The 16,409-nt window shown below is 39.0% G+C and overlaps 1 protein-coding gene across 2 annotated transcripts in view; it reads left to right on the forward strand.

Annotated features, from left to right (window-relative positions):
• The window catches only part of SNAP25 (synaptosome associated protein 25), a 28,850-nt gene extending 14,676 nt beyond the window's left edge, over positions 1 to 14,174 (forward strand). Inside the window, exons 4-7 of one of the 2 annotated variants that reach the window (XM_026064199.1) lie at positions 3,227 to 3,344; positions 7,393 to 7,518; positions 8,460 to 8,604; positions 12,866 to 14,174. In XM_026064199.1, coding sequence (XP_025919984.1) covers positions 3,227 to 3,344; positions 7,393 to 7,518; positions 8,460 to 8,604; positions 12,866 to 12,934 — 458 coding nt within the window. In that variant the 3' untranslated portion in view covers positions 12,935 to 14,174. Of the gene's footprint in view, positions 1 to 3,226; positions 3,345 to 3,481; positions 3,600 to 7,392; positions 7,519 to 8,459; positions 8,605 to 12,865 lie in introns of both variants that reach the window. The other variant, XM_026064198.1, reaches the window with a different exon arrangement.
• Positions 14,175 to 16,409: the final 2,235 nt, after the last annotated feature.

The following is a 16,409-nucleotide window of genomic DNA, read 5'->3' on the forward strand; positions in this document are numbered from 1 at the left end:
GGGAAAAAGCTACGAAATCAGATATTAAATTAACCTTTTGATAGCCATCTAATTTCTGATGTGGAATGATTCATTTTGGGCCAGATTTTAATATCAGCTATACCAAAACAACTCCAGAGTGACCCCATTAAATTAATTCCTCTGTAATATTTACGCCTCTGTAATGGTAGAAAATACGACTCACGAACCTGCCAGATCTTTGGCAGGTATAAATTGGTGTTGCTCCATGAAGACAGTATAACTATGCTGATTTAAGCCAGTTAACAATCCATCCCACTACATTTACAACAAGCAAATGGCTTTAGGAGCAGCAGCCAGATGTCTAGACTTCTGGGCTACAAATGTCACATGCCTTTTTACATTGATGAGCTTTCCTTTAATGGAAGATAAATTAGTTGTGTTCTCTTCAGAAGTAGCATAGGCATCACACACACAAATACTGAAGCAAGATAAATTCAGAGTCCTGAAAAGAAGTATAATTTAAAGGAAAGTCTTTGAGTCATGTCAAATATATTCTTCAATTAACACCCACCTACTCAGGCAGAATAGGAAATTGGGAAAGAAAGTTCAAAGAGCCCTACTATATATTTGACTTCAGTGAAGCTGTATCTGATTAAGGAAACACGCTTAGACTGAAAGTTGACCATTAATACACGATCTAGGACTGATCCCTGCAGTCTTACTTAGTGCTTTCTCCTGGCCAGCCAAGGTTAGAGAAATACAGGCAGGTAAATCAGTGAAACAAAGGTCAGTACCATACGTCCCTCCCAGTGACTGCTTTGTCAAAACATGCATGTGGAAACAGGATGCTTTTAACTAATAGCCCCGAAAAACAGCCTCTGCGATCACAGCTGTCTCCTCCCAAGCAGGAGGAAGGAACTTGCGACTGAAATTTAGCAATTCCCTGCCACGCTGCATGAACCAGCATAAAAGCCATTCACGCTCACACAGTTGCACAGGCTTCACAGAGCTAGAGCAAATGTTGCCCAGCTACACAGAAGCAGGCAAGACTGAGCATGTGGGGAGCAGGAGTACCACCTTTTATCACATACTCACACCTCTGATGAGAATGCCTCCTTAAACTAGAATGGCACAAAACCCCCTAGGCTAGTTAAATTCGTGATCTGTGGGTGCAAACATGAACTAAAGGTTCTGCTCAAGCCTCCAGACCAGCAAGTAAAATTGCAATGTGTGCTAAAACAGTCTAACCTTGTATTTCTTTGTTCAGCAGTTTATCTGGCCAAACTTGTACAACACATCTCTCAGGTTTCCTTATTAATTTCCTAATCTTTGGCTCACATTAAATGTGCTCCTTTCAGAGGATGTTGCCAGATAATTCTGATCCCCCAAATGCATCCTTGGATTCGGGATCAATAATCCCTGTGGTATCAGGAAACAGGCACATCCAGCTGAGGAGAATGAGAACTGACAGCTGAAAAGCAGATGCAGCTGGCAATACTGACATGGTGTCTCTTCATCTCAAAGCCCAGCCTCATGCAAGAATTAAATAAACAACACAAGTTCAATATTAGAATTATTTCAGCTTGAATAATTTAGGCTGGGATTTTCAAAGCCCTCTAGGGGTGAGATGCCCAATTCCCATTAAAATTAATTAATTAAAATTAATTTTAATGGGAACTGGGCATCCAAATCCCCCAGACAGCTTTGAAAATCTAAACCTCAATTGTTAATAGAAACCCAAGTAAGAAATTAGGCCTATTCCTATTCCCAAAGAAGTCAAGGGGAGTTTTGTACTGATGTCAATATGCACATGATTTTTTTTTTTGAAAATGCCTTCCTGTTATCTTGATACACCTAACTCAACACCAGGGTTGACATTATATTTCTCCTACAACCAGTGCTCTCTTAGTTCCTTTCCTCTCAGTTCTAATTCTGTGTTTATATTTTCTCTGCTCAATACAAGGAATAGAAATGTATTTGTATTTTACTGGGATTGCTTCACTTAGTCTCTTTAGATACAGTGAAAAGTTCTACTGCATTGAAATATCACTCCAACTAACTTTTTTATTCCATGTAGTAATAATCTGGGTTTATCTCGCATTAAACAAATGGCCGAGCTTTCCACCAGTGTTAAATGTCATAGCTACACCAAACTTCACATAGCAACCCTCATCCAGCTGGATCTACGTCTGTTTGCATCAAGTGAAGGATCTGGTCTGACAGTTCTATATTGTGGCGTTCCGCTCCTCTAGGCCATTTTTCTCAGCTTTAAGATTAGTGAAAAAATTAACACATTAAATTATTCTGAGCTACAGAGTCACTGGGAAAAACTCACATCAAGTCAGTCTTAGTAGAAATAAGGAAAATTCTGTTTGATATCAGTGGAGAAACACAGTGCCTGTGTATGGCTAGTTACTGGGCTTGATGATGTGGTCACTTGACCTGGCGCAAGTCTTTGCCTAATGTTTGTTTATGTAAGATCCCTTGAGGACAGAGACAAAGTATGTCATAGCCAGTGCTCCTCTTTCAGTGGGCACTGGATCAGGTTCCTTAGGTTGTTGTAATTCCTCTGCATTCACTGGGGCTACTCCTGATTTACAGCAGCCCAAAAGAGAAAGAATCAGCCCTGAGGCTATACTCCGATTAGAGATTAATATCCAATGCCAATCAAAGTGGCATGTCTCAGTTTCCTCAGCCTCTGGAAAAAGGAGTACTTGGACACAGCTCTTTACAGCTCACGCCATCTCCGATACCACTACTACCAAATCTCTCACTCAATCACTCACTAATTAAACCAGTTACTCTGCCAAACATCAACTAATTCCAAGGCATTTGTAAGTGTAAGTAATTCAAACATTTTCCACGGAAGGACACTCCTTCTCTTGTATTAACAAGCATAAATGCAAAATAATAACACTGTATCTTTTTTTCTCTTGGATGTCATTGGTGTCTTAGTAAGTGGATGTATTGTATTATGTTTCTGGACCTTAAAGTTTATAACCCTTCCTTTCTACACCATTACATCTTGTTTAAATTAATATATTTCAGACATCTGCCTCCTTTGTTTTACTCTTCCCGTATTAGTAAAAACCATCTTCAGCATCCAATCTGGCATACATCCTTGCAACAATGCATCAGCTCAGATTAATGCATTGTAATATCATTACTAATTCAGTTTTACATGGTCATTTTTCATGTTCTGTTGAAGACAAAAACAAACAAAAATACAATTCATTCCACACTGTCATCCCTTTGTCCTGACCAGAACAACTCGATCGTGTTGAAGAAGGCATGAACCATATCAACCAAGACATGAAGGAGGCCGAGAAAAATTTAAAAGATTTAGGGAAATGCTGTGGCCTTTTCATATGTCCTTGTAACAAGTAGGTACTGGGTACCGGCTCTGCTATGTGGTGTCCAGTTTTTTGTCACAGTGAATGTCTGAAGTTTTTGTCTTTTTTTTCTTTGTCCTTTTCCATCTGCTTCATTCTGTGGGGATAAAATACTTGTGTTTAATCAGAACAACTGGAACGCATCGAAGAGGGAATGGACCAAATCAATAAGGACATGAAAGAAGCAGAAAAGAATTTGACGGACCTAGGAAAATTCTGTGGTCTTTGTGTCTGTCCATGTAACAAGTAGGTGCTGCCTGCCTCATCTCTTTGAGCACTTAAGGCTGATTCTAAAGGCCTTGTGAAGCTCATCCTTGCTAGGCACATGGACAGGATGAGCATGTGGCATGCAGAAAGAACGATTCTGATTCAAATGCATTCATCTCATAGCATAGACAACTGACTGGGAATTACTGTAGATGCATTAAAATCAGGCATACTGCAGTGAAAGCTTCACTGTCAACACCTTTTACTGGTAAAAGTTTCAACATTTTACACAAAGTGTACTAAGTGCTTCCATTTTCCAGCATACAAAAACATTGGGGCTACTTTATTCCTGGAGGCCCTAAATTTTAAAACCTATTTTCACAAAAAAAGTTAAATAATAAAAATTCATAGCTTAAAAATGCAGAAGAGGTAATAACAAACATTACCAAAAATTATGGAAGGAAATCATACTTCCTCTCATTGTTCAACAGACATCGTCCTTGATGAGATCTTGAAGGAGACATGACGTTTTACAATTGGAATCCAACTTGCAATGATTTTCATCCTGCCTTAGGGAACCAAATTTGAGAAAAACTGAACACATCGTGTCAATTTCTCTCATTTGGGTAGAACGTACACTAAGCAGAAATGTTGAAATGCATTGAATTTTGCTTGCATGCCATCACACTTGAACGAAACGGTTCTCCAAGTAATGCAAAGCTTGTTTTAAATGCCAAAGGAAAATGTTATGCGCATATTGTGGGTGCAGAAATTAGGGACAAACCAGAACAACCAGAATTCCTCAAGGAATAGCAAATCCAGCATGCAATGAGTCAGTACTCAACCAGGTTACTGTTACAACATTTGTAAATGGTTGGCCAAAGATTTTGCAGGAAACAAGGTAGAGTGCTGTGGTTCTATCGTGTTGTACTCTCTTTCTGCGTAGCACAGATACCTTTTTCACAAGCATGGCCTGATCCTACCATGATTATCAAGACCAAATGACTGAAAGCTGTTTTGGAATTCAGTGGGAATTTTGCCTGGAATAGGAACAGTAGGACTCGGTTTCTGTCTTATCAGTCACCATTTATTTTGAAGTTAATTCCCTTGGGACAAAATGCAGATACTGTCTCAGCTTTAAAAATCAATTTTGCTCCTGCATACCAAGCCACAAACACTTTGCTGGGGTATGCATTTTGCCAGGAATATGTATATCATTGCCTACATGTGCAAAGTGGGAGAGAGGAAAATTGCAACTTAAAGAGGAACACTGCCATGGCTTGCTCCTCCTGGAGAAACCTAACATAACATCTATGTCAAAAGTTCATCCTTAAGGTGCAAAAAAATGTATGTATTTTGCAGGAAATCTTCATTTTTTAGAGTAGGTTTAATATTTTGTGCTGTAGGGAAGACTGCTCAAAATTGAAAGGCAGACCTGTGAGTGCTTGGGTTAGGATCTGATATCTGGTCTGGAAACATTTACCACTCCACAGTGATTGCAATATCATGAAATGTATAGGTGCAGGGACTGAAAGATACTGCCTGCATTTGGTGAGGTAGGCATTTGTTTTTAAAGTGTCCCTTTCCTCTTTCAAGGCAGCATTCTGACTGACCTTTGCAGACTGCCACCAGGTTGGATAAACTAGCATTACCAATCAGTCAACATGTTTAAAAACAGAGTCTTTGACTCACCATGCCAGGAATCAACTGGTGCACCTAAGATGATATTCTGAGAAGCAGAGTTAAGGAGGGAGAGAAATCCAAACAGTTCTGGGCATCAGTAAGATTACACCATCATCCCCTAAAGCTCTTCTGGTTGGTGGTAAATTGCATATATTCCAAAAAGATTAACCATTTCACACACAATTAGTCTCTGTTGCTTGTAAATATAATTCAGTGAACCATACCAAAATGTAAGGCCTGATCCTACATTCTTAGAAGACCCAAAATTCCCATGGCATACAACTTTGACCAGATCAAAGTCAGTAAGACAACTGCTATTGATCATGAGCAGGCCCAAATTCCACCTGTTGACTTTAATGGGAAGTTTACATGCACAAAAATCGGGGAATCGAGCTCTTGGTGTATAAAATCATTCACCTCAAACACAAACACTGTGTCACTCTCAAAGTTGTGCAGGTCTAAAGAACTGACAAAAACCTGTAATTGCATGTGCAGTAAGAGCTAGCTTCACTCATTTCCAGAAACACCAAAGCTGATATATAGTTTCAGAGCACTAAGAACAAACAAGCCAGTCAAACACCTCTTCTAAGTCTTCACAAATTTTAAAAGGAACTAAGTAACAAAACAGAGGACTACTTGGGAAAGATCCTCTTTTAATTTATATTTTAGTTCTGTATCAAAGTATGCTACACATCTTCAGACTCAAAAGATTCTAAGCAGCTTCAGAGGGCATGGAGAGAATGTAACACCAGAGCTGGGCTTTTTGTGTCCTTTCCCAACTAGAAGCATGTTCAATTTCTCCCACAAAAGCCAAGCCACAGGGCTGTTTATATGACTGACTAGAGCCAAAACGAAGAACACAGAAACCATGGGGATTTGCAGTTCCCAACAGCTTTGTTGAAAACTGCTCCATTTCTGAAATAAGATCAAGAATTTGTAGCTACAGACCCCAAACCCTCATGCTCTCCTGTTTAAGTGTCTGATTTTGTCCGATCACCCGGAAGACAGCAACCCAAAACATGCTGGCACATGCTAATCTGCCACTGAAGGTATGCCTGGATTTTAGTTTTTCTATCCATGGCAGCTCAGTCAAAAATGGCTCTCTAAAGCTAATATAACTATCATAAACAACAAATATAACAACCTGATAGGCTATTTTAAAGTCCTGTGGTTTAAAGCTCCTAAAGGAAGTGATGATCCATTTTTGCCTGTGTCTTGCTTATTGTGAAGGCTGTTACTGCTGGTGCATTAAGAGTATGATGAACTATTGAGGCAACTGTGCTTAGTGAGAATGCTTCACTTCTTATTCATGCCTGTAGCTGGTGCATGAAGAAAATGTAGAAAAATTTCCCTTTCTGATGCTAGATTGCTTGTATCTTTTCTTTTCTCCTGCACTCATCTCACTTCTGCCTATTTTACTTTTTGTCTCTGTGGAGAAAGGTTTGTACATCAACTGTCGATGTATGATTACTATTTTCAAGTACCGATATATTATTTAGAAATCCAATGAATCCTATGACTTGTATGAGAAAATCATCCCCAAATCACCTCGGAAAAGGTTAGTGGCTTAAAATGCCTATTATGCCACATACATGGTAAATGACAACAATGAAGCCCAATCTTCTGCATGGTAACTTGTTAAAATCTAGCCAAATCTGTTTTTCTCTAAGAGGGTGTGTTGCTGTGATGTGATGTACATACTATACTTGGCAGTTTTGTTTCTATGTCTGTCTGCCAGTATGTTCTCTGTGTTTGATGTCAAAACATATGTATCACTGAAATGAAACAATGTTTTCCAGTTATCTATTTCTTCTCTTCTTCTTTTCTTTTTTCTTGTTCTTTCTTTTTTTTTTTTTTTTTKTTTTTTCTCCTTTCTGGAAACTAAGTCAACATCCAAAAACCTGTGTGCAGTGTTGTAGACCTGACAATTGCAATTCACCCTATTGGAAACAAAACCTCTGACCATCACAGTTGTGGCAGTAAAATAAAATCTCCTTTTATTCAGGCTTATGATATATCGGTATACAATCAATGACCCTCTATCTGAAAACTCATTTGCTTGATTCAGCTTTTAGCTTGGAGAAGTAAAGAGTTTTGCATTCGTCTTTGTCCACTTGCTGCTTTGTTACTCATCATCTTTTTCGCATAGGCTTAAATCAAGTGATGCTTACAAAAAAGCCTGGGGCAATAATCAGGATGGGGTTGTAGCCAGCCAGCCTGCACGTGTCGTAGATGAACGGGAGCAGATGGCCATCAGTGGTGGCTTTATCCGCAGGTGAGTCTTTTCATCCACTGTTTTCTCTCTATTTTGCTTGTCACTGATATATTTAGAAATCTTCCATATGGTCATGAGTTCTGTGATGTTCCTTAACTCCTTCAGTGATACCTGGTAATGCAATGGAGCCACTGTTTTCCACCAGGTGGTAGATGCTCAGATTTATGTTGATGCTCATTAGTACAGGCCCTAAACACTCACTGCTTCCACCAAATTCACCTGGCCCTATGGGTGCTTGCCTGAGCTAGTGCAAATAACGATGAGGATGTTGATGTTTTTTTCTTTTAAACACCAAGCAACTGAAAAAGACAGGGCTAATGGGAGAGGCAAAGCATCTTTACTGAAGCCAGCAAATCAGAGAGAAGCTGCTTCTGGCATTTACTGGAAATATGTTTAATTAAAATAGGAGTTTAGGTCAGGACTTTCACAGCTGAAGCTGCTCATGCCTAGTATTTCAATTAGCCCTGAGTCTGCAAGGACTGCACTGTATCAGTTAGCTGTGTGTAGCCCAAGGCTGGGAGCTAGTATAGCTTAAATTCCAAGGCCCTCCAGCATTTTGCATATACTGTAACCACACATAAGTCCAAATGTCCAAATGAAGCAAACTTTCGTTCTTCTTTTGAGAAGCGCCATCACTAGCATACAGGTGTGGTATGTGGAATAGACAAGCTCAGATAGCAACACTTCCAGGAGCAGCAGGAATGAGCAGTACAAATGGAGTAGTAATGAACCCAAACAATTAGTCCCAACAGTCAAAAAGTAAGCATGCAAAGGTTTTCAAGCTAGCTGCTTCATAATTAATCCCTTTTCTTCAAAGCTTAGCACAGCAGCATGCTCCACAAGTCACAAGTGAAGAAGGATGCAGGGGAGGTTTCAGGTGAATCAGAGTTTCAGAGGGACCTCCTCTGTCTCTACTCAAAGAATTGTTTTTTCACCCCCAGGGTAACAAATGATGCCCGAGAAAATGAAATGGATGAGAACCTCGAGCAGGTCAGCGGCATCATTGGTAACTTACGTCACATGGCCCTGGATATGGGCAATGAGATTGACACACAGAATCGCCAGATTGACAGGATCATGGAGAAGGTAAGAGCAGCCTTTGTTCATGGGCACAGGCTGCTACCAGAAGTGCAGAAGACATGTAACCCGGTCTGTTCCCAGCTCTTTCAACTTAGGGGTCATGCTGCAGTTTCTCTTCAGCTCTTTCAGAGAAGGACAGGGGACAGAAACAGCTGCTAGAGTTCCTCTCTCTTCTCCTTCCAAATCCTTGGACCAAAGCAGAGTTTGCTGCTGTAGATCTTCAGTAATCCTTCACTGCAGGTCATACTGCACTGCTGGGTTCAAAAGACAAGAGCTGGCAAGAGTAGCACTTAACACGGATCAAGGCTCCTTCTGCAGAGGTTTTGGGAAAGAAGTACCCTGAGCTGTGCAGAACTGTGGAGCTTGGGCCTGAATGCCTGGGCATTTCCTGGCAAAATTCAAACTTTTCTGGACTCTCCTTCCCTTAGAAACTCCATGAATGATTCAGATTTGGATCACCTGTTAGGAGGGCCAGTCCAAAAAGGAGGATGTGAACTTACTAAGCTTGGCTTTGACACATGGTGACTGTGCAGTCAGCCTTGTCTTGCTGCCTGCTTTTAACCCTTTTTGGATAGAGATCCATCAGCCCTGCATGGGTCCGGTGAAGTACAAAAGCTTAATATTACCATTGTGAAATCACTATATAAAAATGCAGAGAGCACCGTTCCAATGCCAGATCTGCATTGCAGATTTCTGAAGTAGACAGAAGCACCCTCCATACCCAGCTGAGAACTCACTCTTGTCCTCAAATCCTAAGATCTGCAAGCCATCCGCATTCATTACTGGCAGAGCTCCAGGCATAGACACAGCCAGGCTGAAGTGACATAAGAGGCTAGATCTTTGTCTGGTGTAAAATCAATCAACACTCTTGACTTCAGCTAAGATTTACACAACCTGAGGATCTAACCCAAGGACTTAAATGTACTGTTTAGAATTAATGATGACCTTAAGTGGTAGAGCTTGTACTCTTGAGCCTTCTTACACATGCAAGCTATAGAGAGCAAGATGTCCATGTCTGTTTTTCATGCCAATTACCTACACAAGAGCCTAGCTCAACAAGTTAAAGAAAATATTGCTGTCAGGGGTTCACACAGTTTGGTAGCTTTCCTTACTGGAGTGTGATTCCAGGGAGAACTGGTTGAAGTGTGTGTTGTCTGAAAGGAAGGAAGTTTATTTCTGACACACAGACAGTCACATAACAAAAAAGAGCACATAGCTTTGTAACAGTCAAAACTTCTGTTTATAAAGCTGCATCTGTTAGTTTGAATGAACTGGAAAACGCACAGTATTACTGTGATGCCATTCTGCAGCAGTTCATATTTCTAAGAAAAAAGAAACAGGGGTAGGGAGAGGGATTTATCATTGTTATTTATGAGAAAAGCATTGGAAAGTAGCCCATCTATCTACATTGCAAGAGGGGACTGGAGGATTGTATGGCATGTGTCATAACTAGCTTTAATAAGTAGTCTAGGATATATATCATTTTCTCAGAGGAAGTACAAGGACACGTACTACTCCATGTTAGCAGCTATTCTATTCATGACATAATTTTAGTGGCAGATGACATACACTGTACTTGGAAATCAGGTGTGTCCCATCCATGCCTTCAGGATGCTATCACCAAATGCAGCAATCCTAACTTTCTAACACTGCACTGCTCTCCTATCAGTTCATGCCTGCAAACATCTGGATTTTGAAACACTGACTAGGCATTGTGTGCACATGAAGTACATGGACCAAGTTTCTAGGCAGTGCACGCTGACAGCAGTTGACTAACTGAGGGACTGGCCTTCCACATCTACAGAGGCTCCTTATAGTCATACAGCATTTTATATAGCAATAAAAGAGCATTGCAAACTAGTATCAATCACTAAATCCAGCCTCATAGGCAGGCCTAGTCAGGCAGAGATCTTGGCTAAGAACAGTGATACACTTTTGAAAGATGGATTTGCAGTGTATACAGAGGAGTCATATGACAGCAGCACAAAAACAAGACAGTTCAGTCTTAATGAAGATCTTCTGAATTTCTCAGGGTAAGTACACATGGTCTGAGCAGTAATGATACACAAGGAAAAGAAACTATATAATAGGAAAACCCTCTATGAAGACACCAAAGTGACCGACAACTGGATAATGCTGAAAACAAATGCATACATGTCCATTCTGTGAAGAAATACTTCATTAGAATAATGGCCCTGGCTGGTGGCAGGCAATACAGCATTGCTGGAGTTGTTCTTTTTTTTTTTTTTGACCAGCTGAAACACTGTGTTTTTGATCAGCTATAACCATTAGAAAGACCCTTGGCTGGCACATTTTGCAAAAGCTGGGGTACATCATGAAGCTAACCCATACTCTCATAGAGCATGTATGTTAAACTGGATATGTGTATCCAAGCTGGAATCATCTCACAGTGTGGAGATGTAGTCTGATCTATCCAAGGTAATCAGGGAATAAATAAAAGGCTTAGTCCTTCCTTCAAGTCAGAAAGAAAGGAAAAAAATAAAATGTGATGAGTGAGTCAAATGGCTTAGCCATCACCACCAGAGCACCCTGCTCTGAAATGAGCCATAAATGGAGGCTAGAGAGAAAGTACGAAGGGTTCAAAAGTATTCTGTCTTGACCCAGGTGGGAAGGTTTGTGATAAGACTCCCACTGACTTTGATGCAACAGAGTCATTCACCAGAGTTAGACTTCAGTATTTCCATTCAGGACCATTATGTTTCATCTCTGAAAAAAGTACATACACATATAGCCTTATCTCAGTATTCATATACTTTATGACAAACTTAAACTGCTTCCAAAACCATTCACTTTTTCTTTTTAGGTAGCTATACTGTTATAGACAAGGTCAAACTCATGACTAATATAAATGAGTGTGGTTCATAATGATCAGTTATGCTGATCTGCACTTGCTGAGGGCCTGGCACATGCTACTGTACTAAAAAGATATATCTACATATTATTTGCCAAAACAATTATAGAGAAAAGCCCAAGATGTTTAAGAATGATTTACTTCACAGCACTATAACTATTTTAAAGGGTTTTGGAATGTATGTGGGAAAGTTGCTTCACCATCCTGTATCTTTGCAAACTGAAGATTTAAAATAAATCTGTATAATTTGGATACACCCCAGAGAAGTGGAAACAGTCATCAAAGCTAACAAAAGGCAGGCACCAAACCACAGAAAAGAAACTTTGCTATTTGATTTCATGTTTTAAAGCAATAATATAATTCTCACCTTTCCCACAGGTCTGATTTCAAGAGCTGAAAACTAGTCCCTCTGCTAGCATAAGTCAGCATAGCATAATGGGCTTGAATGGAACTTTACCAATTTATGTCAGCTAAAACAATGTCTCTGTATCCCAAACTAACTTCCACAGAGCTACAGAAGCCCACGGTTAAAGTGTCTTCCCATTCAAGGACAACTCCTAAACCTCCACAGAGGCACTCTTTTATTAACATCATTTTATAAGCATGACAAGGTTTAAACCATGGAAGACAGTGAAGTTAACAATTTAGCCCACACTAGACTAAATTCTAGCTTGATTTTTTCAAATAATGGTAGAATCCCTTCCTTTTCTTAATTCCTGTTCATGCTGCTGCCCAATGAGAGAGGTTACCCTGTCTTGAAACCACACCAATGAATTCTGTTGAGAGAATGGAATAATGGCATCACTCCTACCTATTCCCTTCCTGTCACATGTAAAGCAAAGAGATCCAGACTCATTTCTTTTCGGATAAATTTATTTATCCCAGCATCCCCTGCATAAGATGATCTAGCTTCTCTACTCCAGTGATTCTCCATTACATTGAACAAAACTTTAGTTTTGATTGCATGGTACTCTAAATTTTAGCACATCCTTCAGCTGGGACAGAATCCACATCCACTGAATCGATCAGTCTTATACTCCATTGAAGCTTTAAACAAAGGAAATCCGCACATACATCATCAGTTGTCATCCAGAGCATTGCTATTAATGGAGTTACCAATTAACACTGGTTACAGATCTGGCATAGCAGTAGAAGAGTTCACAGAACCTGCCAAACACAAAAGCTTTACTCAGAGGCTCTCTGAAATGTCACAAAACCAGGCAAATCTCTAATTTATGTTTGGGCCCCAATACCACTAGAAAACCAGCTCTCCAGTACTTTCAAAGGTTTTTTTTTCCTCTGACCTAGCTAAAACTAGGGAAGTGTCCACAAAGCATTGTAAATGTTTTCTCTCTGACATATAATCAACTATTTCTTTAATTTGTGTTTCCATAGGCTGATTCCAACAAAACCAGGATTGATGAAGCTAACCAGCGTGCAACAAAGATGCTGGGCAGTGGTTAAATGCAGCAAAGTGCATTTCCTTTTAACACTGTCCAACAGGGCAGCACCTTCATGCTTTTATCATGGTATTTACCTACTAGGTTTGCACACATGCACATATCAGCCCCATTGTAAATGTTGTCCTGTGTAGTTTGTCAGCTTTCCAAAAATGATACTTGTAATTATTTTTTTCTAGATCTCTTTCTTTCCAAAGGTTGTACATAGTGCTGATTTGATGGCTATAGCTCACTATGATGTTTTCTGAGATTTTTCCTTTCCTTGTTTCTGTTTGGGATTCCTTTTCTTTTTTCCTCTTCTCCCCTTTTTTTTAAATGATGTTTGCTGAATGACAACAATGTTGGAATGCTAAACGTGCTGTTAACCTTTAAATATACAGTATTGTTCTTGTAAAACTGTGACATTCCACAGAGCTACTGCCATGCTCCTGTCTTTGGGTATCATGATGTTTAAGCACTTAAACCTGCTGTCTTCGGTTCTTCATTACCATTATCCGTTGTTATGATTTCATGATTAGACAATGTGGAATTATATTACTATAACAAGCATTGCACTAAAAAGTGATGTGATTTATGCATTTATGCATGAGGAATAAATAGACTTTTAGACTCCTACTTAAACAAGACTTTTCCCATGGCAGTAGCACACCAACAATGACAACAAAAGCATGCTCAGTATTCGGACTCTTTTGGGACTATGTTATACCAGCAAGTTTGCAGTCGTGCCACTTTTTTCTTGTTGATATATATATAGTTATTAATCATGATCATTTTTTTAATAATGAAAAAAGAGGGATTTGGCACTCACTATTTAGCCATTGCCAGCAAAATAAAAGCTTGGCTGAAAATATGTCAAAGACAAAAAGAAGCAAGTGTAATATATTGGGTTTGTCTGCTGCTTTTGAAGACTATCTTTTGGAGGAAACGACTACCATATGAAATGGTGCAAAGAAATGTAATTTTTATAAGGCTTTCTCTTACTAGTTGCTATCCCCATGTGGTTTGTTATCAGTACAGTTCTCTGTTGCTTACCTAGAGCTATGCACACCAAATCGCTGAGATGTTTAGTAGCTGACTCAGTAAAAAAATAATAAAAAACCTAAATGAATGAACTCTAGATAAACTGTGAGATAAATATCATTTACAGCATGTAATATGAAATTCCTTATGTCTCCTGTCAGTTTGTGAAGTGATTGACATTTTGTAGCTAGTTTAAAAATTATTAAAAATTATAGATCTCAGAATCTATGCTTGCTTTATCAATTTGTTGCCCCATGTATCAGTGACACCTAGTTATTTGCCACTTACTTGGGAAAGAGAAGTGCAAAGAAGTCCAAAAACCCTTTACAAACTGGTTCTGTGTGACAAGTGGAAACCAAAGATTTCTGTTTTGGATGCTGTAAAAAGGGACAGGTACCTACTCTAAAAATAGCACTTTACACTGAGCACACTGAACGTGAATATTATTTTAAATAATCTGGCTTGGTTTGCTGAACACTGTATGAAAATATATTTTCTTGTTCAGGGAAAGAAAAAATGAAATAAATGAGATGGTACAAAAGGATAATTAATTCCTGTAGTGGATCTAGCCATGTGCTAATATATTTCTTCTCAGGAAACCCTTTGAACTAGAGAATTTGTATAGTTTGCTAAGAATAATTTTATCAAATGACTAACAACAACCAATGTTTATTGCCAATGAAAAGTGTTAGCATATTTTCCCAGGGTTTTTTATTCCTCCTGTATGGACAAATTATAACCAACTCTACATGACTGACAGTTCACTCATGTGTCTCACATGGCCCTAAGTCAAAATACACAAAGAACATAAATGCTTGTGTAATTAAAGTTGCATGATAATGTAGACACAAGCTATGTTTTATTTTGTGCTGTTTATTTTTAGTACCTATTAAAGTTTCATTTATGCAAATATTTTCCCCCACTACTACACAGCAAAGAGAAAGCTTCAAGCAAATATTTTTAATCTGCTGACCATTTCCAAACCAGTTCATTCAGGGATTCTAGTATTTATGACAGCACTATCATTTTGGAACATCAAGGGCTACTGAAAGGAGGGCAATAATTGTGCTGGAGAATGTGTCAGAGTGAGAATATACAAATACAAGGGTATTTGAGAAATGTAAGAAAAATATTAGGAAGTAATGATGATATTAATGGAGGTATTATTCCCACCTGTTTGATAAGAATGCAGCCTGTCTGAGGAAAGATATACTTACCAAAGGTGATTATAGCTGATAAAAAATATAAGTTACTGCTCTGAAGGAAATCACTAGTCTTGACGTTTGTTTTTGTCTTGTGTGAAGATGAAAAACCAAACTATTGAAATGTTTTGCCAAATGGAAAGTTTTAAAGGATAGAAACATTGAAATGTTTCACTGAACTAATCTTTGTATTCTCCTCCACTGTATGCAAGGTCTCTTGGGAGCTGGCCAAAAGCTTGTTGATGGGTAAAGAAAATAAGTGTAATATATTGCATTTCTCTGATGTTTTTGAAGATTGACTTTTGTAGGATTAATTATAATAATTCAAAGAAAGACTTGATCTTATTAGTTGCTCTCCTCATGCAGTTTGTTGCTAGAACAATCCACTTCTGTTCATTATGATTTGTGCACACCAAATCCCTGGTACGATTTAGTAGCAGACTTAATATAGAAAAAAGTTTTAAGAGGAGTTTACCTCAAGTATGTCATTTTCATCTTCTGCTCCTCCCCTCCTCGGCTGGCCTGTGTCTCCCAAGATCCACTGCAGGCTTTCCCTAAGGCTGAACAAGCACAGTGCATGACAGAACGCCAAGAGACTGGAGAAGTGGGTGAAGAAGTGGTTGCCCACTTGAGGGGCAAGGTTCACTGGAAGAAAAGGGACACAGCAGGGAGCTGGAACTAAAACTCCCATATGATAAAATGGCTACACCAACTATGGAACTAAAAACTGCCCAGATTTTTCTGAAGCCTTTCCTGTTAAAAAAAAATTCCCCTTTGACCATGTTATATTTTCTGATCAGAAATTTCTTTTGTCTTTGCACCAGTGTCATCTGGAAATCCATGTCTGAGAGAAAGAATCCAAATGTGCTTGAAGAAACAAAGCTTAATGAATATCACTCAATTCTAGACTTCCAATGCAATTTCTCTGACAGATTGCATGCAGCATGGCCAAATCTTCACATTGGTGTCTATTTGAGATGGCCATAGGAAGTCTCTTTCAGATTCTTAAATTCCATAGCTGAATGAGCTGACTAGTCAGATTACTTGAAGTTTTGCTTAAAAACTGAAGTCCAACTACAAGTCAAACTTCTGTTGAGCTCTACAAAGCCACAGTTGACAACTTCTTTCAAATCATGCATTATCTTCCTTTCTTAGCCTAGGCTAGAAATGGAAATATCAAAATAATAACAAAGAAAGATATCTGAATGTTATTCCTCAACAGAACAAAATTCATAAGTAGTATAAAATCTCATGCAC

Source organism: Apteryx rowi, unplaced genomic scaffold (assembly GCF_003343035.1).
Source record: "Apteryx rowi isolate R43461 unplaced genomic scaffold, aptRow1 scaffold_21, whole genome shotgun sequence".
Lineage (NCBI taxonomy): Eukaryota > Metazoa > Chordata > Aves > Apterygiformes > Apterygidae > Apteryx > Apteryx rowi.